Below are 22967 nucleotides of genomic sequence, written 5' to 3' on the forward strand. Positions count from 1 at the left end.
ACATAAACATGAGGATTGTCAGATAAATAATTTGTGTGTGATGTTAAATCCCAGCTGATGATTTGTATTAACATACAGGAGTATCGGTCTTCGTGGGCTGTAGCAGTGACTGTAAGTGGGCATGTAAGAGTGTGCATCATCTAAGTGGGTGAGTCGGTGAGAGGGGGAGCGTGACAGCCTGGGGGGGGGGGGGGGGGGGGGGGGGGGGGAGCGGAGTGACGCTGGCAGCTGTGCCGGTGGTGAGCCGGGCTGTGGATCAAGTGGCACAGGTGACGCAGAGGGAAGGCGGGCTAGCCAATGGCTTGAGGGTCAATTTAAAACTCAGACGACTGGGAGGTGAGAGGATCCTTGGCTGATTATGTGTCTGCAGAGCGCACAGAATCTGCAGAGTCAGTAAGTGAGATAAGAGATGTAGAACATGAGCGAGGAGTACGGGGGGGAAAAGAGCTGTGATCACTTATCAAGCACCAAATGCCTGAAAAATCTGTCATGGCTGGAAGGAAAAAAAAAAAAAGACACCAGCCACCAAATGGCTGAGAACTGGCGCAGTGGGGACGTGTCCCTACAAGTCCGCAGCTACTATTACAATGTGCCTAGCGATAATTTTACATAAAAAGTGAAGTTAAATAGAGAACCGGGGACTTCGATTTGAGACACTTATTCTGTCCGTCACCGTTAATGGACAGTCCATTCAAACATTTCACTGATAAAACGGAGAATGAGACGGTGATACACCAGCTTCAGTTTCATATCTTCTGTCCTTATGCATCCACTCTTTCTCTCTATTTTTTATTTCTCTTGGCTTATGGCCTAATGTGAAAAACAGTCCCTTTGCAGAAAGTGTGTAGACACATAAATATTGATTTAAAAAAAACAAGCCCTTTACACAAACACCAGTCACAGAGGCACCGAGGCAGAAGCAAACTAACTGGTTGGAGTTCATCAACTACAATCAGTCAGATTCCTGTGGTCTTAGAAAACGATCAACCTTTAAACACTATCTCCCAGGGCTGTCTTGAAAAAGGCATGTGTACATAGTGGATCATCTCAGAATAAAAAAAGTAATATTCCATTACAATTAGTTATGTTCAGGAAACATAAATACATAAAAATAATCCCCCCTATTGTGGTGAAATCTTGGATTAGAAAAAGTTAAAGGCTGTTGAGGAAGGTTTGTAAGTACAGTCTACAACAATGGAACTCCTTTATGAAGTGAAATCTAGTACTGACCTTATGGTAGGAATTTGATTGGTATTTCACAATTCATTCAGCTAGGAGGCAAAGTACAGTTACATTGAACTACCAGGGTAAACTACTAACAGGGTAAAATCAAACAGGTTAACAATGATAGTCTTTGGTTGAATGTGGAGGTATCACGCAGTAAGTTTCATTAATCATAATAATAAGTGAATTATTTTTATTTTTCCTGTACATAATTGAAGAACATTCTATCAGATATGAGTTAAAAAAACAGACCGGGCCACAGCCTTGTTTTTGAAGGATGTGCCGTATATTTTAAAAAAATAGGGACAAATTGGCAGCGAGGATGGTAACAAACAGATAATGAACAGATTAAACTGGCAGCGGTGTAACAACTGAAAAAATAGCCAAGGAAACAGAGGATGGTCACTTTGCCCTCTCATCAGGAAAAAAAAAAAACGGAAAGTTGTGATTGCTCATCAGGCAGAGGTGTGATGTGTGAAGAAGAAACGTTGGAAATGTTTTGTTCATCTGCCAATTAATGACCCGATGTATTTCATCTGACTAATATTAAGGAGTGTAAATACATTCAAGTAAGTTTGGTTTTCAAATGGAGGCGGGGGAGAGTTGGGGGGTGAGTCACCACATCAAAAACTTAAAGTAAAGGCCGTTTCCTGTATTTCTGTTCAAATGTATTATGCTAATGGGTGTAGTTTTACATAGTTAGAAATAATGGTTTATGCTTTTACCGGCTCTGATTAGCATATGTGCATAAGTAAATAGAGTTTCAGTGTATTCAAATGTTATTCAGAAAGGAAGTTAGACCAATCAATCAGCTGGTGTGACGCACAGAGCTCCATAAGGCATTGAAATATTGGATTGTGCTTAACTGAAGCTGGAAACTAGACACACAAATGGGCTCTGTCAGACAGAGAACACTGCATCACAGCATACAGGAAACTCCTCAGTCAGGATTTTGGATTCAGCCTGAAGTCTCGACAATATGCTGATGCTGCCTTTACACTGAAAGGAGTCCATAAAAACACATTAGACTTCAGGCGACAGTCATCTCTTCTAAATATTTGTTGTCCTGCTTTATTTATGACAGCGATATGAAACACTGTTTTCAATAATGAACTTTTTGATGTCGGGGATTTACATTAACTAGTACCAACTTTAATGTGAACGCCCTTAGTTCATTATCTTAATGTGACAGCTGGATACGCTGAGGTGTAACACATCCAGCTTTGTTTTAATGATCCATCTAAGCTCAAACATGTTGTAGGGAAATATTCATTTCTCAAGTTCAGGGTTGCTATGTCCCCTTCATCCTCACTGCAACCAACACTTTGTCTTGGTGGAAGGGGAACTGTATGACACACAGGTAGAGAAACTGCAGTGTGTAGCCTCGGGGCAGCCAAACATTTTAGAGGAGCAAAGTGGTCGTGGTCATTTATACATTTAACTAGTTTAAAAACATCTGGCACACCTCAATCAGTAACACTTGTAACACGCACACTGAGGAATTAGAGTTTCCACTCTTGGGAGACACAAGGTCTTGTAGCTCACCAGCACCCGGCATGTGGGCCAAAATTTTAATTTGGATTAAATTATTTTCAGGCTATGTTGTGCCTTAAGTGAGAGTCAGGAGAGTGGATAGAGTTGGAAATTGGGGCGAGAGTGAATGGGGAGTGGCATGCAGTGAAGGAGCCACAAGTCAGATTCAAACCCTACAGCTAGGACTACAGCCTCTGTACAAAGGACACATGAACTAACCGCTCAGCCACCGGTGCCCCTAAAGAAAAGTTTTTAAAAGACACGTTTAAATTTAGAAGAAAAGAAAAAGTTCTCATTCATAAAGAGAATCACTCAAAGTTTGTTTAGCTTGGAAAGTTAACAAGTTACACTTGGAACAATTCAGAAAATAGAGAGACAGCTCTTCACCGTGTTGAAGTGCCGGCTGCATGGCTGTCTGAGAGGCAAAAGTGCTGATACGTTCCTCTACCTGGCATATCATCTTCATTGAGTTTCCCAGCCATCACAGCTAGATGAATATAAGCTGACGGTCTGTCACAGTTAGTGTGTAGAGCAGCACAGACTATTGTTCTGGACAGACCTGTCTCCCTCACAGTGAGTGTACAAACCAGGAACTATATTTAACATTTACTTGATATGACTCAACACTTTCTTGTTAACAGTTACTTTGCTCATACCCACATCGTTTGCCTTACTTAAATTAACTGGAAAAAAAATCAGCAGGAGACGTCGCCATTCAAACTGAGAACATTTGATTTAAAAAATGTTCGTCCTCATAACTCACATATATATCTGCTGCCTGCAGACACTTGATGACACATACTTCATTGTTACTCAAGGTTACAGGAAAGAGGACAGACAGGAAGAGGCGAGGAGGAGGACAGGAGTGGAGGAGACGAGAGAGGACTCTGGGCCTCAGGGATAAAGAGGGCATACAGAAATATTGATGAATCCTGCCTGAAACAAAGTCGATTTTCCAATCTCTTTTTCATAAAGAAATCAGATTGAAAAAAAAAAAAAAAGATAAAACATACAAGTCGTGTTTTTTCTCAATCATGTGGCTCAATAAGTGCTGCTTGATGACATAACAGATTAGAGCCTCGCCTCTCTGCTTTCTAGATGTGGGAAGAGAACTATTTTGATGCTAACAGAGCTTGACTCAACAAAGCCTTGCAGAAACAGTGCGTTTTAAATTATGCTAAAGAGAGCTTTTTGCTTAGAATGGTACTGAAATGCATTAAATATGATCAGAAAATGTTTTCCTGATCAAAAAAAATGTGTTGTGTTTTTTTTTCTTTGACACTCTGGCTCAAATATAATCAAACTTCCAGATAAATCACATCCACACACAGCTAAAATCTCAAAGTGTGGCCATCGATTTACATATTGATTTACCACTATTGAGGAGATCTTCTTTTTAGCATTATTAGAAAAGGCTTGCCATGCAAATACAGCACATTGAGATACAACTGTCGTGTGTTCCTGTGAGAGCCACCCTTCAGCTGTTTGGTTGGTGAAACTGAACCCAGCCGGCCTTTTACCCAAACAGTGCAGTGCATGTTCAAAGACCCGACGCTGCAGACAGAGAAAGATCCAAACAATTGTCGTCCTGCTCAGAGTCTGAAGTGGCGCTGCAGATAATCTGTACAATTTAAGATCATGGAAAAGGTGATTGTCTGACAAAGTCAGCAGAGGGATACCGCTGTCATAACCCTCCTCTAGTGTTCACACAGAGAGAAGACTCTGATCGCCATGGAAACACACAATCTACTCTTTGAGTGAGCGGAGGAAGGTGGTGTGAATATGAGACACAGGCATGCTCATGGTGTCTGTTGTCACATGCATGATCAAATCTCAGCACCACGCTCTCATGATGACTAATCAAAATTAATCTAAAAAAAATATTGGTAACAGTTAAAATCTTTTGAAAATGCTCACATACAGATTAACCAAACAGATAATTTATCTCTGAAACTCATGGTCCCAGCAGAATAACTAAAAAAAAATCTTCAAATCTTGTCAAAAATCAGTGCAGAGGGATTTGACAATTTTAAAAGAAGAAAAGCTGATCCAGTGCGACAGTGATTTAAAAGCACCTTAGTTCTTAAAGTATGACAACTGTCGGCTGCTTTCTGATTAAAGTAAATTATAGATAATTTACTTTAATTGCAGCTCAACAAGCATGCAGGTCTTGGCAGCTATTTCAATTTGTTACAGGGGACTTTTATGTAAACCTACATATTACTTTTCTGTCCTCTGCTGAACTGTTCACGCATATTTATCATTCACTATCTTAACGGGAGGTTAATTAGACAGCGAGTAAGGTCACATACAAAAGGTGATGCTTGTGATACTAAGAATAATTATCAATTCTGACATCAAGCAGTATCTCTATTTTGATTTTGTGCAATGCTCATAACATATGTTCAGTGTACACAGCATTGTAAGGGATAGGTATATTCATTTCCCAGCTTGAGAACATTCATATTATGAATATAACCACAAGGGCTGAAGGTTAATTATTATTATTCAGCAAAATATATCTGGTTTTGATCGTATATCATCATCCTCCGACAAACTAATGTCTAAGTTAGGAACCCAACCATAAACAACTTTATTTACCAGATTTATTTGTTATTATGACTTATTTTGATCATCGAAGATTTAAATAAGTAATTTATCAAGACAAATAAATGCTAAATACCATTTTTTAGAGACAAAATATTACTTAAATAAAACAATAATAAGTAGCTGCACAAGCGTACTGTAGGTTCTTGATTCTGAGTAATGACTTTTAAGATAGTTACTGATTAGAGCTCTCAAGAAAAGCCGTCAATGTTGTGCTTTGCCTCTGTGCAATGCCTGTCAGCACCTGTGTGTCCAACCGGACTCAAAGCTGATCGTTTGCACTTACTGACATCGTTTTCTTTTTTCTAGGTCCTTGCTAGTTCTGGACTTATTCTCTGATGTACGTCGCTTTGGATAAAAGCATCTGCTAAGTGAATTGTAGTAATGTATGATGGGGGAACACTGATGATTGCTTTAAACAAGAGTTTGATTATTTGATGGGTGAACATTGTACACGTTTGCTCTGCATGTTTTTTTTGTATTTTAATATACAATATGTTAACGAGTTATGTCTAAATGAAAAATAGGCTTTAAATGACTTGATGAAAGAAAAGGCCCTCACCTCTGAAGTAGTAGAACACAAAACTATCAAACGGTCCGATGTTAGGTTGAAGCTGCACATGTCACATTAATGCGCTTCGTAATTCCTTTTGTTCAATTGCAGCGTTAAGTGCTCTCCCTCAGAGTCAACTGCCTCTCTACAGAGCTGTTTAATGTTCCCCCCATTATCTGGTTCTTATATGGTTACACACAGACACACAGAAGGCACACGCACACACATACACATACCTTGGTTCCATCCACGCTGATGATGCGGTAGCTGTTACGTGTGCTGTCGTAAAAATAAGAGACAGTGACGGCCTGCTTGCTAGCAGGGACCCAGTTCTTCTTGGTGGTCGGGTCGATTTGGAAGACGTGGGCCCTGGTGGTGTAGATCGGCTGCTCCCTGGAGAGCAGAGGACAGAGGAGAGGGACAGTATGAGACAGGGAACACTGCAGCTAGGACACACACATTATGTAAACACAAATAGAGACAATATCCACTGAGCTGAGAGCCACATTTCACACCATTTAACCAAGTTGGTGCATTTCTGCGTCACATTAGATTTGGAGAGACACGGTGCTGTCCCTCCAGAGATGCAGAGTCGTGAGAGTCACACAGCACAGACGGGCAGGTGATAATGTAACACACACCCTCAATCCTTATAGCAACCCAAAGCCATTAGCACATCAACACTTGCTCCCCTCTCATAGGTGACAGTAATGCACATCTAGTGTATGTGTGAGACTGTGCACTTGTTTTTTGCACTCGCGTCTATAGTCTGTTTCCCCTGTGCATTAAAATACATTCAAGACAATTACCTACTTGCGTTTTCACACTCAAACGAGAGAGGACTCACTGCCATCTTGTAAAGAATAAAGTGTCTTTCCCCATGAAATGTTGCTTGTGTACTTTTAAGAAGACTATTCTTGTTGGGAAGAGACCAATTGTATCATATCATCATATCAACCCAAACTGAACCTGTCATTATTGATATGGTTATTTTATCCAATTGTACCTAAATGTAACAAATAAACAGCTCCGATAAAGAGAGAGCATTCTGTTTACTGCTCCGCTCACCTTACCTGAACTCTCCCTGCAGAATCAATAAATCATGAATTACCCAAATATAAAGTCCCATTGTGTGCCTGTTGTTTCCTTATTGCTTGTGTTCAGATTAAACAGTAAATGAATTCCACTGTTTTAGACTTAACTCATAAACCTACTATCCAGCATAAAAGGAATGTATAATCCCAGATTTCACAACAATAGGGGTTTGTGTTATATTTGACAAAAACTATCACAACTGAATACTACTTTTTTAACTCTGATCCTAACGGCGGTATATGAGTCTGTTTTTGGCACTAAGGGGTGAGAGACCATGGAGCTCAAGAAGAAGCATGAAACTCAATGAAACCAGGACAATTACAGCCAGCAGTCAAACGTTTTCCCTACAGCCACATAACAATGACTGGTACAAGTACTGTGAGGTCAATAAAGGCGTCTCAAAGCTGTTGATGTCAAAAGGAAAATATTGTTTTCAATTAAATAATCATGTAATAAAAGCAGTGCAGAACCAACTGTATTGAGAAAATTACAACTTTACAGGGAAACATTACTCCCAAAAGATGTGAGGTAACATAATAAGTAAAAGGAAAACAGCAGAATATCTGAGTCCAAATATAATAGTTCAAAATTATGTAATTTTTCTAAAAGAGCGCAAAGTAATCCTCCACCCAATAATCAATCCACTGCTGCTTGTGTGATTCTGCAGAGCATCAACATAAAAAAGGTATAAAGCAAAAAGATCAGACTGTGGTTCAATTTAAATGACTTCAATGGTGAAAACGCTCCTCCTCTTTGAGACACATGAACACATAACACCCTCTATGCACCGATTACCCTCTCTCCCTGTCAATTGCACACACTCAACCACAGAGCCGCAGCCTTGACCCTGATGTCAAGAGTTGAAAAGCTGTTGTGAAATATTTCCAGAAAATACTGTTCCTTGTGTGCATTTCCCATTGAAGCAAACGGTGTACTGTGCATGCCTACCCTACACTTATTTTTCACTATTCTGATTCAGTGTGGATTATGCAGCTGAAAATAACCTTAATTCATAACGTAAATAACTGGGAAAGATTGGAAAGGCTGACATGTTTAATCCAATTTGACCCCACTTTTTCACCACGATTTTTTTCAATCGTCATAGAGGAAAAAAATATGTACAAATAGTTTCATCCACCTTTCTCACTTTACCAGATTCCACTTTAAGAGCCATGTCACCTAGTCCAAGATTATTAGACGTATACTGTTGAAGTGAGGCATGGAGTAAAAATAGTACCCACACCTGCACACTCAATTTCAAGCATGACCTGCACTTGACTTTGCAAGTAAACCCCTGTTGATTGTGAGGAAAAAAAAAAACAGTCTAACTTCCCTTTAATAGCAGTGCTTCACGGGTAATGATTCCAGTAGGTTCAAAATTAGCCACCATAATTTCTCACTTCAAACAGGGCGAGTGCAAGTGGTTGAGATGCTCTTCTATAAAGTTCCAAGAGTGAGACGTAATTAAGTGTTTTGGCTGGATGAGAGGGGTCAGAGGGCACCTCAAGAACCTCATCATGGAGAGTAGCTCGAATGTGGCTTTCAGACATGCCAAAGTCAACAAGGAGCACACTGCTTGGTAAAGATGGTAAATTGCCTTTTTGGTTTTGAATCTGTCTCAATGAAACCATCATAGCGTTGTTGGCACGTTTCTACGCTTTTTGGTGCTTGATAACAATCAACTGTTGGTCAGTGGCTTCAATGTGCAGCTATGTTAGATTAAGTAGAACAGCTCTCTCTAGTTGTCCCTCTCTCACTCTGAACACGCTTTGAAGTTTATTAACAGTGCAGCATTGGGTGAACAAGTGTGGAAGGCACTACTTTTTTAAATTTAATTTATTTGTTCGTATTCATTCTTTTTCACTTCCCTTCTGAGGGCTCCAGATCAGGAGAGAGTTTGACATGATCACTACAGTAACTGGTCTACAATGCTCATGGTCATGGTTGAGCTCATGCCGCCAGGAGGGATGATTTCTCAAAAACGTATTCAACACCTTTTATTTTCATTTAAGCCTTGTGAGCTTCTAATACTTTATAGTTACCTTCTCCATTTGCTTTCTCTGCCTGACATTTACCGGTCCTTCCTTGAAGGGTTTCAATAAATATTTGTGAAATGTGAACAAGGATGCTGAGCATGACCACACTTTGCTTATTATGGCTGAATATTGTTGATGCACTATAAAACCATCAAGGCTATTGAATTATTTTCAGCAAAAGGAATGTGTTTGGGAAAATAAGCCTAAATCTAAATAGAATGAGAATTTGTTCTAAATGATTCCTTACATTTTAACCAGCTAATGACTGTAGAAGCTAGCAGGAATATAATCTACTCCAAATGTATTTAACAGCTTTGGGTAAACATTTTTGTAATGCTTTACTGCAACTGACAACAGCCAGTTAACGAGAGAACATTTAGATTTCTATGAGATCCAGATGAAATAATGTCACAGACAGAAAGGCCGGCAGGCAACAAAAAGCTCATGAGCTAATAAAGCTTTTACTTCCATTGGGATTATAGTTCTCACAGAAATGAAAGCCTAATAAATTCACAGCCCCCGTTAAGCCTAATCTCAGTCTTCATCTGCTTTGGGAACAACAAAACCCATTATACAGATCACTGTTGTTGCTTTACACTCACTCACACACACACACACAGAGACACACACACAGACACACACACAGACACACACACAGACACATGGCCACACACAAACACACACACGCTGACCTTTGCAGTGGCAGTGTCTGGAGCCAGCTCGCACTGGCAGGAAAAGAGAAGCAAAAGGCCAGCGCTGAACACATGGATGCACTCACACAAACTGTCGGTGGAATCCAGTGACCTGCTTTTCCCAGATAAAAAGCATTAGGCCGATTGATTTACTGGATTAAAAAAAAATAAGACGACAACATTTGGGACTTTTTGAGTGTTGAATTCTTTGTCTCACTGACTGTAGAGTGCTCTGTCCCCATCTGGTAGGTTTAAATTATTTACAGGTGTGTGAGCTTCCCTGTGTGGGTCTGTGTTGGTGGGGGCAGTTATGAGTTAGTCCGCTGTGTCTGTGCCTACATACACCTACACCTACACACCCACTATAGGCCCATCCACGCTCATGACGAAGCCATCGAGAAATAAACCAGCAAAAGAATAATAAAAAACAGAGGACTGAGTCAAACTGTATTATCTAAAATCGATATCCCTATAAGGCAGCACACAAAATCAAATATCCAACATCTATTATGCCAGGAGAGGCACATTACATTTCATGTAATGTGCAGTATATGGAGCTGTGATCTTATAAGTGATGCATGACTAAACCAGCCTGCCTCTTGTTCTCTTAAATCCTCTGAAATGTTAGCCTACACATTGCTCAAGGTTGCCGAGGATGGGATTATCCTCCTGCTTGAAAAAAGACGCAAAATAAAAAAGCGTGAGCAACAACAGCAGAGTCGAGGGGTTGTAGTCAAATTACATTTGAGTTTTGCTACACCTGTGGAATTCAGGTTTCTCTTTTTTGTTCAGTGAGAGGGAGAACAGCCTTGTCCAGATTCCTGAGCACTGGAATCCAGTCTGGTCTCATTCCCCAAACAAAATGTCCTCATCCATCTCAGTCATTTGGGATCTGAGGTCAAACACTTAACAAAACTCAAACAGGGTTTGTAACCTGTTAAACAGAAATCTGCAGCATGCACATAATGTGACTTGACCAGTGCCAGGAATCATCCAACACACTTAAGGCATCACTGCACAAAGACAGATTAGTGAGCAAGGGTTCCAACAATGTTGTGGAGCTTGAAATTGAAATATCAAGAGAGAAATAGGATACTTTTTATGGAAATCTCCAAAACATTGTTCCATTTTAAAATAAGTTGAGGACTGGACCATACTTTGTGTCATATTGATGTCAACTCTTCCTCATTGGTCTGCAGAAAAAAAGCTTCAACACACAGCATCCAGGTTTGACTCCATGTCTGGAGCATGAAATAGCCTGAGGATGAATAAACCAGTCATCTGTACATCCAGGTACTTCTGGCTACAGACCCACAGGCCCGGTAAAAATGAATCAGCCCAACACCCTAACAGGATCTCTTCATTAGTGAGACAACATCTCTCTGAGAGTGGGATTTCATTGGGTCATTGGCCTGTTAAGAAATATGTGCTGCCCCCTTGAACTCTTCAGAGCCAGAACAATAAACCTGAACCAACATAATATAATTGAATGATGCATCACGTTATTTTCAGTAACCTGCTGAAACAGTGTGTGAAGCAAATAGTCTTTTTAACAAAGCAAACAGCTTTGGGAGCATTTCAAGTGTGATGTTCATACTAAACAGAAGTACATTATGTTGCCAGTAGGCATCAAACATCACTGTACCTCTTCAGGCTCTGTTGTGTCCAATTTAAAAAAAAAGGTCAGGTTCTCTAAAATCAGACAGGCACTCGAGCAGGACATTCACAAGGTTACATCAATTACTTTAAAGACCCAGTTTCTCTCTCCGTGTTGTTTTTAAGTTTATCTTCTTCAGAATGTCTGGCCTTTAAATCTAAAGCTAGCCCTCTGATGCACACCACTCTTTCACCAGTTGTCCTCAGCATGAAGAGGTTGTGAGTGTAGATCAAGGGAAGATAGATGTGCTTCAAGACCCTTTTCAGATTTTATTTTCCTTTTGACGTGGTAAAAAAAAAAAAACATGCTTCACTTAATATCAATCATAGCAGAGAAATTTTACACAATTTAAAAATGTTCTTAAATAAAATTTCATATCTTTAAATGACTAACAGAATATGTTTAAATTGCTGTCTTTGAACTTAAGTGCTCTGTCTTCTCAAAGGATTTTAGTGACAAAAGCTGCATTAGTCACTTGTCAAATAGCTACAGAGCAGAGGGGAATACTGACACTTATCCTTCCTCACTTTCTGTGGAGGCGCTGACAACAATATGTTTCAATTGGCTTTTCTGCAGCACAGCGCAACAAAAGAACATCTTCTCCCAAATCTGTCAGAGGGGGAAAATAAGAAACGCATATCTAGGTCGCAAGGTGCACCGATCTAATGACTCGGGTCGTTTGAGAGCAGCAGATTTTGGAGCAAATGTGTTGTGAAGACCGAAACAGGACTCAATCGTGAACACAAGAAACTGAATTCAATTACTTGAATTCTCATTAGCCGCTTTAATCCTTCAGAATGACTCTCTGTCATTTAACCTGCGAGGACAGCCGGAGAGCAGCGTCGCCTTATTAGTGAGAGCTTTGTCACAGTAAAGTAGATAGGAGTGGAAAGCTCTGCATGATTATACCTGCATCTTCACCTGGGCTTTGCAGTATCAAACAAAGGTGCTCTACTAATGGTTAAAAGGTTAAAGAGGGGCAAGTTACAGACACTGTACCAGGCAATGAGTGAAACAAACTGAATGATTTGCAGAAGAAAATAAATTTAGCTGCAAAGGTCTTATTTCATAACTAGACTTTTTTCCCCCCCTATTTGGCCATTTCAAAATACTTCTTACACACCACAAAGTCTAATTTGAAAGGAGTATTTCATCATTAACACAATATCTAAAATCACACACTATCACACAAATGCCATCGATCCCCCCCCCTGCCCACTTTCATTATTTACTGCAATGAGAACTTCATGAAAAAGTCAGGGCTGAAATTAGTTGTTTAAAGTGAGGCAGGCGACAGTGAAACTGTTTGTTTTTTTGTTTGGCTCAAATATATTGCGTAGTTTCCATTCATCACTTCAGCTATTTGATGCACTTTATTTTATTTAATGTTTTACTTGACAAGCGGCTAAAACAATTGAATGACAGTCAAGATGGGATTCATCATTTCAGAAAACAACATCCTAATTTCACCAAATGTTTTGGTTGTGAATGCCTAGTCTGGAAAAAAAAAAAAAAGGAGTTCTACCACATTATATTGAGTTCATAGAAACTTTTGATTGGATCTGATTGGACTAAAGCAGCTATGTCTTCAGTAGCCTGTGGACCCCTAAAATGTTCACAAGGGGTTATTATGAACATTCACAGAAGTGTTTTTATTTTTAAATCGATTCCTTTGTCAAATATTTCTAAGACCCATAAGATAAAATATACTTCATACCAGAAGCTGGGCCTAGCAATAACTGCTGCATAATTTCATTGTGTAATCTAAATTTTTAATACATTGGTTAAACGCTGCATATTTATCTTTGTTCTGCCTTTACATATTTCATTATGTCTTCATCAAAGGTCACCTTCATTGATACTTTCTATGTTTCCGCATCACAGGACACTGAACATACCTCATGCCAGTAAAGCTCATTAAACAGGTATAGGGGACAGATACAACAGAGGCAGCCAGCCAGATTCAAACCAGCAACCACAGCAGGTCCTCCTCCATCACACTGAGGCAGTATGATACAGGGTCCAACTTAATCTGAGAGCTGGGAGAAAAGGGAAGCGAGGAAGTCGCCGCAGAAGCACAGCATGGCAGCAGATGGCCTCCTAGGCCTCAACCATCTGGTGAGGAGATGTCCAATCCGCCGTCAGTCTGTCCCCTTTCATTTACCCATGATTCTTAAACAGCAAGACCTGCTTCTACTCCCCTAATGCACCTCAACAACCATTACCTCCAGTCTGCAGTCACAGACAGAGAACATAGAATCAGATTAGGCCGACAGCCTCTCTCCTGCTTGGGCAGCTAAGAAACCCACTGCCACGTCACATGTCAGTGAGCCTAATCAATGAGTGTTAAGCCTTCAGCAGTCAGTCTCTGGCCAACCAGATTATAATCCATCCCTGTGTTAGAACTGCTCCGAGCATGGAGTATTTCAAACAGCAATATGCGGATTGCGTTGCGTTTGACTGATTCTTCAGTAAAAGGGTTTTTGAGCAGTTTTATTAAGGACTCAGTCTAAGGGAGCAGCACTTCTGCTGAAAACTCTACTTAAAAATTAAATGACATCTTCACCGTTATCAACATTTCTTAAACTTCTCTAAATTCAACTAATTTCATTTACCTGATGGGAAAATGTCTATCACGCATGATGCAGACATACAATATGGGTATAAACGATGTGGAAATGATGTGATCAATGACACACATGTCAAGGTCAGAAGGGCATTGATGGACCACATGATCAGAGATCTGCTGTAGAAAAGATACAAGGGTCCTGTTAATGTTTGTGTGCATGTTGCGTGACTTGCACTTAATTTATAACTCCACTGAGGAGTGAAACGGGGCAAAAGGACACCTGAGAAAAAAAAAAACAATCATGTATATTCCCTGTAGTTAAAAACACTCAATCACGCCCAATCCATTTATAATGATTTTTCAATTAGGACAGGACATCCTGCATCATTAGAAAGTGTAATCAGGCAGCATTGTCTCACACATTTATGCACGCATGTGGACTCAACCTTGGTTTGACTTATTTGACTTAATTAAAGTGCTTAAAAAAGGATTTCAAATAAAAAACTAATTTATTATTAAAAAAACAATATTTTGAGCCAATTATTTCAATAAAAAAAAACTGGCAACAATTTCTTAATTTTGAGGTTTTTCCAATTTAGGATTGAATGCTTCTTTTTATGCTATTCAATAAGAAAGTGAGCGTTTTTAATAATATGAAGGGTAGGTTGGTTCACCTTGACGTTAAGAACACTAAAGTTAACTTTTTTTTTTATTCAAAAACTTCAGAGACAAAAAAACCCCATAATGCTGATGCATGATGCATGTTACTTAAAAGAAATAAAAACGTTTGCAGCCATAGACTTTATAAAATTAGCAGAAAAAAAGTTCTTGGTTGCTAAGTTAATAACTGATCTGTAAAAACATGGATGTACTCTCAGTGATGTCACCAATTGGTTTTGAAGAGCATGAAAACTATTTTTAAAAAAAGGTTGGGCATCACTGCTTTAGGGTTTGACTATCTGTGTGTGCTACCACATCAACCTGTCAAACAGAATAGAGATGTACAACTTGTGGCTTCAAAAAAAATTTAAGACGGCAACATTTTCAAACCTAACGTTGAGATCTCAATAGAGTAGTCCACAAACCATTAAGGGAGGCCACAAAGGCTACTTCTACTTTTTAAAGTTGTCTGTGGTTGCAAATGATTGTTGATTATATAATCAGTCAATTCAAAGAAAACCGATCACAAATCAATTGATGGATTTCCTTAACCTAACCAATGTTGAATAACAGAACCTCTTAAATGTCAATATTCGCTTGCTTTACTTTCTTCTGATCATAAATAAATTCAACATTTTGTGATTTTAAGGGTTGTGCCTTTTGGACACAAACACATTACTTGAAAAGAGTCATCTGTTACTGGCAATGGGAATTTATTTTCTACTCGCTGGCATTTCACAGATTGAATGACTAACCAAATCATGGTTCAGTTAAGAGCTGGAACAAAAAGTCAATCTAATGAGAATTAGTCATTTGCAATTTTATAAATAGATTGTGATAAATATTTTAGGGAGACATTTACAGTATGTGTCAGTCTCTGACAATTGGCCCGAAGTACTTGTGGTGCGCACTTTTTCACTCTCTGACATTTTCATCAAGAACATTTAATTAAATGAAGAAAAAAAAAAATGAACATCATTTTCCACCCTAACCAAATCCTAGAGTATGTCCAGTGGGTTTAAAACCTTAGAGAAAGCAGTCGTGTGATACTATTGGTTGGCATGCACTGAAGCCAGGCAAATGGAAAAAGGAAACTTGTTGCCATGTCTCTGTCAGTAGGTGTGACCACCTGTCTTCAACTGGCTGCTGGTTTGATTGGCCAAGATCATGACAAAACTATTGACTCCCTCTGAGTTTCATACCTGCTGAATGAGTGAGCGAAACTCTCAAGGAGTCATGACTGCTGAACTGGTTTCTTACTCATTTAAAAAAAATAAATAAATAAATCTCAGCTGAGGAAAAAACAAGCAATATGATGCGTTTGGGTACCTTTTACCTCATTATTATGCATTCAATTTGTGTGATTATGCACACCTTGACTTTTATTTATTTTTTTTACAAATGTCAAGGTCTCTTAAAGTTTATAGCAATCACTCAGAGATAGGTTGTTGTTGTTTTTTTTAAAGAAATTTAATTTTTAACAATGCTTTTTAAAGTCAAAAGTCATCCTAACAGAGGTACAAGAGAAGAAAAAACTGCAATGTATGTAGATTTGAGGAGAGGTGGTGTGATTGCATAACTATGGCAATGATCCACAGAGTCAACATTCACATCACACTATGGAGGCAAAATAATGTACTGTGCCCTGTAAACAACTGTGAGAGTACACACACTACCTCCATAATAATAAACCCCCATACAGACACAAACACACACACTCCCAAAAGTACCATCTCTCATTAGTGGGCTGTGTTGTCTCTGACACCTCCACATCATAACCCTCTCATCACACCATAACCCTACACACTGATAAGGAGGAGTATATAGGCCTATTCACATATTTCAATTATAGCCTACTTATAAAACCTTCAATACTTCCCTTACTTAAAATGTAGCATTTGCCTTTTATTTTTTTTATTTTTATTTTTTTAAATAGCCTACGGAATATCTCCAAAAAACACGGACATCCCCATGCTGCCTAATAATGTGGCAATAAAAGAGTAGACTGGGGTCCTCCTCAGCTCCCAACACCTTCAGGCATGCATTTGGGAAACAAATGAATCAGTAAAGACATTAAAATCGGAGTATTGTCCTGTTTTAGAGGGGACAGTTGTAGAGACATATTTTCACCGCACACTCGCACACCATTTCAGCCAGTGCAGGTGTCATTAGAGCCGCTCTGAAGGGCAGCGCTTTTCTGGATTACTTACCCCATTGCCGCGGACTTGAGGAACAACTCGTATTAATGTGAAGGCGCTATCGGCAGCAGCTTGAGTGGGAAATATAATTTATTTTTTTTTTAAAGCGCAGGCAAAGTCCACAGTTTATTAGCGAGTCCACAGAGTTAATTCCCCGTCCACCAGCTTCGAGTAAGTCCTCTTGCTGCTGAGAGAAAACTGATATGAGAGAGCACTTCTTCGTAAACTCGATTCACCGGGTTGTCAAGCTCCAGTCTCACACAAAAAAAAAAAAAAAAAACCCCGTTGGTGTCAGGAAGTTTTTTCTCTTTGCTTGTTTGTTTTTCCTCTTTAGACACACAGAAGAATTAATCCCACATCGGGGTGACTCCCTCCACGACGCCTTCAAACAATCGGCGCTGATGAATTAAGTTAATGTTTGCGTTTCACTGCTTGCTTGCTTGCTGGCTGGCTGCGCATAGTTTCTTCCTCCCCAATGGGATTGTGTTTCACTGAAGGGCAGCAGCAGCGACACGGAGCGGCTTCCACCTGCTCACGCGTCTTGCCAGAGCCACCCACATTTTTTTTTTTTTTTTTTCAACCTGTGGTGCGTCTGCGGTTTCAGTCGGAGTTTTAACCCCCCCAAACTGTGGTCTGAAACCACACAATACATTTAAAAAAAAAAAAAAACTAAATAAATTATCACACCCCGCTTTATAAAAAAAAAAAAAATGTAGAAAAGAACCAGTTTGACCCTGATAAACACATGTGTACTTACATGTTTTCAACTGATGATGGTTACAGCAGCTGGCACTTTCTCATTAATTAGACGAAATAACGGAGCATGATAATGTGAAGACCATTCCCACTAGACTAATCAGGTTGTTTTTTTTTCTCCACTTATATGTTTCCAAATCGTGGGTTTAATGGCATCACGTATCATGACATTACAAACTTAACCCGTGTGTATATAAATCGTCGGTCGGCAGGTTTTTATCTCGCAGGTAAGCCGTCAATCACTTTCAGGTGAGTGCGCCTGCGGAACCTTTTAAAGCTTGCTCATTTGTTCCGGTGGGCGGAGGCTTTTCCGTGATGCACATCAACGTTCTGCGTTTCTTCCGTCAAGTCGTTTTCGTTGCATGTGTTATTGCTGTAGCTAAAGCTGTATAAATTACGTTGGATAGGTATGTGTGCAAATTAAGTTATAAATGTTGAATTAGAATTGTAGCGTCTCCCTTTAACTAACGCTTAGCGCGTTTAAATATGTTTATTGTTGTTGTTTGGAGTGGATATATAGCTTGTAGCATAGCAACACAAAGTACTGTAAACACAACCTGCCGTGTGAGCACTTGTGCTGTAATACTCATTGGACCCGTTTCATGTGTTTTATAGCAGAATGGCTGAGGCTACGGACAACCAGAAGACCTTCGAGGAGATGTTTCCCCACAGGTTTTCATCAGAGGACCGTGAATACCAGGAGTATGTCAGCCGTCCTGCCGACCCCCCACCCGTCGTGGAGAACTGGAGGAGCCGGGGAGGAGGCAACAGAGGCCGGGATAACAGGTGACTTATCATTCACTCGTACAAAGTTAAGTCATTGTTCATTAATAATCCTTACCAAGGGAGAGGAATGCTGAAGATATAGTATGTACAGGATAAACCAACAGGTATTAAAGTGTATGCAAATGGTGACTGTGATCCATATTGTTTGTTTGAATGAGGAACTTCAGATACAGGGGAATAGGTTAGGATCTGAATCTGAGCCACATAACCTCCTCTCCACCAAGGACTTGACTCAAAGCCAAATAAACACTGGGAAGGCAGCACAGCATTCACATAAAGGGCAAACCATGAAGAAAGAGAAGGCCACAGTCTTAGATTTAAAGTTTACTTGCACGTCTCGGATAGGCGCTGTGAATTGTTATGGTATAAATCATGCATACTGTCTTGTAGCCATGATATTTAAATGTGCAAGTATGGTAGTAGAATCTGTGAATCTTGCACATTCAAATTCTACAAATGATAAGCTCGTCACGATATAAAGCAAACTTTAAAATACGACATTAGAGTAAATAAGAACAATATGACTGAAAGCAAGTCTAAACAGACTGATCTCTGAAGATGCATCTTTTGGTACTTAAATGCTCTTTCACGCTCTTAAATAAGAACCAGATTGTTAACTTTGTCCACTGACATAAAATATTATATAATATATAAAACACATATAAGAAAACAATTTAAAACTGAATTTGCCCAGCAGTTGTAGCTGAGGAGCTGTGTCATTGTGAAGTAAGATGATAATGAGGAGTTCAAGAGAAATCTGTTTTTTTTTTGAGCTACATTTACTCTGGATAACCAGATTTCATGGCCGTTTGCAAAAACTGATAACAGCCGCTATTAAAATGAATAATCTGACATCAGTTTGATTTGAGTTTATATTAAAACAATATTAATCAAAAATGATCAGCAGAGAGTCTGTTTTAACCAAAGAACCCTTTAATAACTGTATTTAGTGAGTAACACTGTCTGTTAGTTTTTAGTTTAACATGTTTCATCTCATGCATGTATTTGTGTTTTGTGTGTTTTAAAAATTGCAAACTTGATATCGATTTCCATCCAGGTATCAAGATCGACGTGGAGGCCGAGGTTGGGGAGGAGGCCGAGGTTGGGGAGGGGGCCATCGTGGACAGCAACACTGGCAAGACAGAGACCGAAGTAGAGATAGAGACCGAGACAGGCACTGGGGCCATGGAAGTGGGAACCAATCAGGCCATTACAGCTCCAACCAGGGATACAACTCCCATCACCAGAGACCACATTATGACCGCTACTGAACTTTGCTTTCTCATGTGTTTTCAGTATTTTTCTTATTGGCAGGATTATAACTTGCATTGCAATACCATAAGTGGTAATGTGCAACTGTTGATGTTTTTTTTTTCTGTTACTTGGCTGCATTGAAAGGTCTTATTGTGAGACACAGGTTTGATGTATATCTTAACATAAAAACACACAAAAATGTCTATTGTGGGTTAACTAGTCCGTTTCCAGGATTTTTCTGTTTTTTTTTTTTTTTTTTTTTATTGCTCAGTCCTGTAACAATGTCAAATTACCTCATTGCGTTTTTTAAGAGCACACTACATTTGCAATACTGGAACTCTCATGTAAAGTGGTAACAAAGTGATAAAATGAGACTTCTTTAGAGTTCTGATGGTGCTGCAGGTTGTTCTTTTAAACAAGTTTTGATATCAGGTTATTAATAATAAGTTAACAGTGAATCTGAATTTCTGGAGAAAAGCTATTTGTAATGTAGTTGTATTTTTCTGTCACATCATAATCTACAGATACGTATGAGCTGAGCAGTTATCAATAAACATGTATTTTCTTAACACCGCCGTCTGTTTTGTTGGGTGATGAGGCTTAGAATGAATGTTTAAATGTGTCATTAAGGTTTTGAGCACTTTGTAAAGATGCATCAAATTAAAATGATGAATCCTTTTCTAAGTGTCACTTTTCGAAAACATTTGTAAGTACAGCTCTTACAGCCAGGGACGCGGAGAAAACTTTTCAAAAAGTTTCTAAATCCAATCCCCCTGGATGAGGAGGGGGAAGAGGTGAAGAAGGATGGCTGAAAAAGAGTCATTAAAGTCATTAAACAATGTTTATTTGGGAAAGCAGGCTTTTGAAAATGACTTTATAATACTCTTACTGATTGACTGATAAGACTTAACAGACACTTTATTGTCATTGTATAAAAGAACCAGACGAAACTTTGTTGGCAGCGATCCCATACAGCAGCATTCATAATCTGGTCACATATATAAAAATGCATTTGTAGGTTTGTACCTACAAAAAATGCATAGTTGTGCGAGATTGAAAGAGTGGAAAAGTAAATTGTCAGACAAAGTCTGAAATTTGTCTTGCATCACAGTGGCTCCATTTACATCATAAAAATGAAAGTTGATGCAAAATTAAACTTTTTACGTAACATTCGTCACGCTTTAATCTGGATTCAGCTCCACATTCAATTTTAGGATTGACTGTTGTACAGAAGAGTGTTTCAGTCGGCCTTTATTAAAACATGAGACCCTGCATCTCTTCAAATTCAGTGCTCAGAGACAATGCTGTTAGCCAGCCTCAACATGTTTTCATGGCTGATTCCTAGAGTCTCTGGAGTGGTTGGCCAAATGGCGTTAATAAAAGCCATAGGGCCCTTGGGGTAGGAGGGCCCGTGAAGAAAGCAAGCCCTCTCTATACTAGGTTGCTATCTGACTCAATGACTGTCCATTAAACTAGTTGTCAGACATACATTGCATTTGTGTCCAGAGAAGCACACATTAATATTTTAATGGTGCCGTTTTAGACATTGCCTTGAAGAGGCAGACCAATCTCTATCATAGTTTTCTTTTTGAGTGTGTTATAGTCAGTCACAATCTATAACAGGTGTGTGTATGTTTGTGCGTATGTGTGTGTGTTCACTGTAACTAGCGTGCACTAGGGCCCGTCAAAATAGGGACTATCAGGACTACCTTTCACCACTGGGTTGGCCTACAGTGTTTGGACAGACTTTTAATTGGTGGAGCAGTTTAATGCAGTAATGTATATTTTTTTTAAACCTAAGGACACCAAAAGTCCTTCACTTGAAACAAAAAGATATATCAATGTAGGACCAAAGATGTATATATATTTAAAGTTAATATTAAAAACTTGCTAAAAGAGTTGCATGAAGACCAATTGTGTTAAATTGTAAGCCAAACAAAGAAACAAACGAGAAAATATTGCAACTCTTTTTGATATATATAACAAGTGTGGGTCCAGTCTTTTTTCCAAGAATATATGACTGTACTTGTTTTCCCGACTACAGGCTTTGAAATCAGAATATTGCTGAAGCCATATTACACAGGTTTGTTTAATGTCAGTCCAATGGATGGCAATTTAAAGCACATGTTCTCAACAACTGTAGTGTGAGTGGAAGGGAAAGCAATAAACGGCCTATAAGAAGCCTTAGACCAATAGTTCACAGAGTGAAAGCAACTGAGGTGTAAATGTGCATCATTAATACATTATTACTACATGCATCATTGGCTATGGTATATGTAGCTCGTTGCCTAAAGATGGCAAGACAGCAGATCTCTAATTAGTAACAAAAGTGACTTTGGACACACTGGCCGTTTCCACTGATTGAAAACAATGGTGGAAACATTCGGCATTGTTTTATCACTGCCTGAATGCTGCTTCTATTTATGGCTGTGGAAAAGACGGGGTTAATCGCTCAATTGTACTTCAGCAGTGCAATCAGCTGTGATGGTGAAGGGGGGGAGAGGAGTGTGTGGGGGATGTGCTGGAACTGGCACACAGTGCTGAAGGCTGTCATCACCACTGTAATCAGTTCAGATTAGAGAAACTTCACCAGAGATCGCTGCGTCTTCACAGAGCGGGGATGTGCTAAGGATAAAAAAGTACATCTAAAAACAGGGACTTTTGGCAAATAAATAATAATGTAAATGTACTTGACATGGAAAAGGAATTACAATGGTGTCTAGGCAATTTGCCAAACAAATATTTTATGGTGAAATGAGCATTTTATGGAAAACATATTTTGGTTTGCCAGAGTTAATAGAGTACCTTTCAGTCAATGTTAATCCCCAGCAAGGAGCTATCTTAGCAAATGCACTGTAAAGGGGGAACCAGTTAGCCTGGGCCCATCCAAAGGTTACAAAATATGCCTACCAGTCACTCTAAAGCCCAATAAACAACATATTCTGGCTAGTTTGGGTCAGGCAACATTATCACTTTAAGTCACGGCTCTATGAACAGTAGTCTTTTATTATGTTTGTTGGAATGCCTGACTTCAGATATTCATGTTCACCAGAGGATGAAAACTATGGATGTTAGTAACACTTTACCCTAGTGCCGTCTTGAGGTTCAAATTCCTGTGTGTAAGTGTTTTGAAAAGTATCTGATAGATTTTTATTGTAACTGGGTATAGACATTCATGTTCTCTATTGAATTACTTGACCTCAGCATGTTTTTAGTATTGTCATCGAGAACATGTTAGCGTACTGATGTTAGCATAACTGAGCAAATATGACTCTGCTAGCGTCTACAGCCATTGCTGAGACAACTTTGGGCACAAGATGGATTTATTTATTTATTTATGAGACATA

The 22967-nt window shown here is 39.2% G+C and overlaps 2 protein-coding genes across 4 annotated transcripts in view; one reads left to right on the forward strand and one right to left on the reverse strand.

Moving 5' to 3' along the window:
• Positions 1-17756, reverse strand: part of homer2 (homer scaffold protein 2) — a 31404-nt gene extending 13648 nt beyond the window's left edge. The window contains exons 1-2 of one of the 2 annotated variants that reach the window (XM_020637892.3): positions 17582-17756; positions 6154-6310 (exon numbers count right to left, since the gene is read on the reverse strand). In XM_020637892.3, the coding sequence (XP_020493548.1) occupies positions 6154-6310; positions 17582-17583 (159 nt within the window). In that variant the 5' untranslated portion in view covers positions 17584-17756. Of the gene's footprint in view, positions 1-6153; positions 6311-16836; positions 17325-17581 lie in introns of those variants that run through there. The other variant, XM_020637890.3, reaches the window with a different exon arrangement.
• A 105-nt stretch (positions 17757-17861) lies between these two features.
• ramac (RNA guanine-7 methyltransferase activating subunit) lies at positions 17862-20189 on the forward strand. 2 transcript variants are annotated; one of them, XM_020637893.3, is made up of 3 exons: positions 17862-17987; positions 18196-18366; positions 19424-20189. In XM_020637893.3, exons 2-3 carry the CDS (start codon positions 18200-18202, stop codon positions 19635-19637), a joined length of 381 nt encoding a protein of 126 aa, XP_020493549.1. In that variant the 5' UTR covers positions 17862-17987; positions 18196-18199; the 3' UTR covers positions 19638-20189. The 2 variants fall into 2 exon arrangements, with proteins under 2 accessions (XP_020493549.1, XP_020493550.1); XM_020637894.3 differs by having other exon boundaries at positions 17865-17987; positions 18199-18366.
• Positions 20190-22967: the final 2778 nt, after the last annotated feature.

This window comes from Labrus bergylta, chromosome 3 (assembly GCF_963930695.1).
Source record: "Labrus bergylta chromosome 3, fLabBer1.1, whole genome shotgun sequence".
Classification (NCBI taxonomy): Eukaryota; Metazoa; Chordata; class Actinopteri; order Labriformes; family Labridae; genus Labrus; species Labrus bergylta.

Excerpts from the sequence above, each read along its gene's own strand:
- ramac (XM_020637893.3), top strand. The coding sequence starts at position 18,200 with ATGGCTGAGGCTACGGACAACCAGAAGACCTTCGAGGAGATGTTTCCC. Across the intron at positions 18,367-19,423 it reads AACAGAGGCCGGGATAACAG|GTATCAAGATCGACGTGGAG; the intron begins GTGACTTATCAT and ends ATTTCCATCCAG.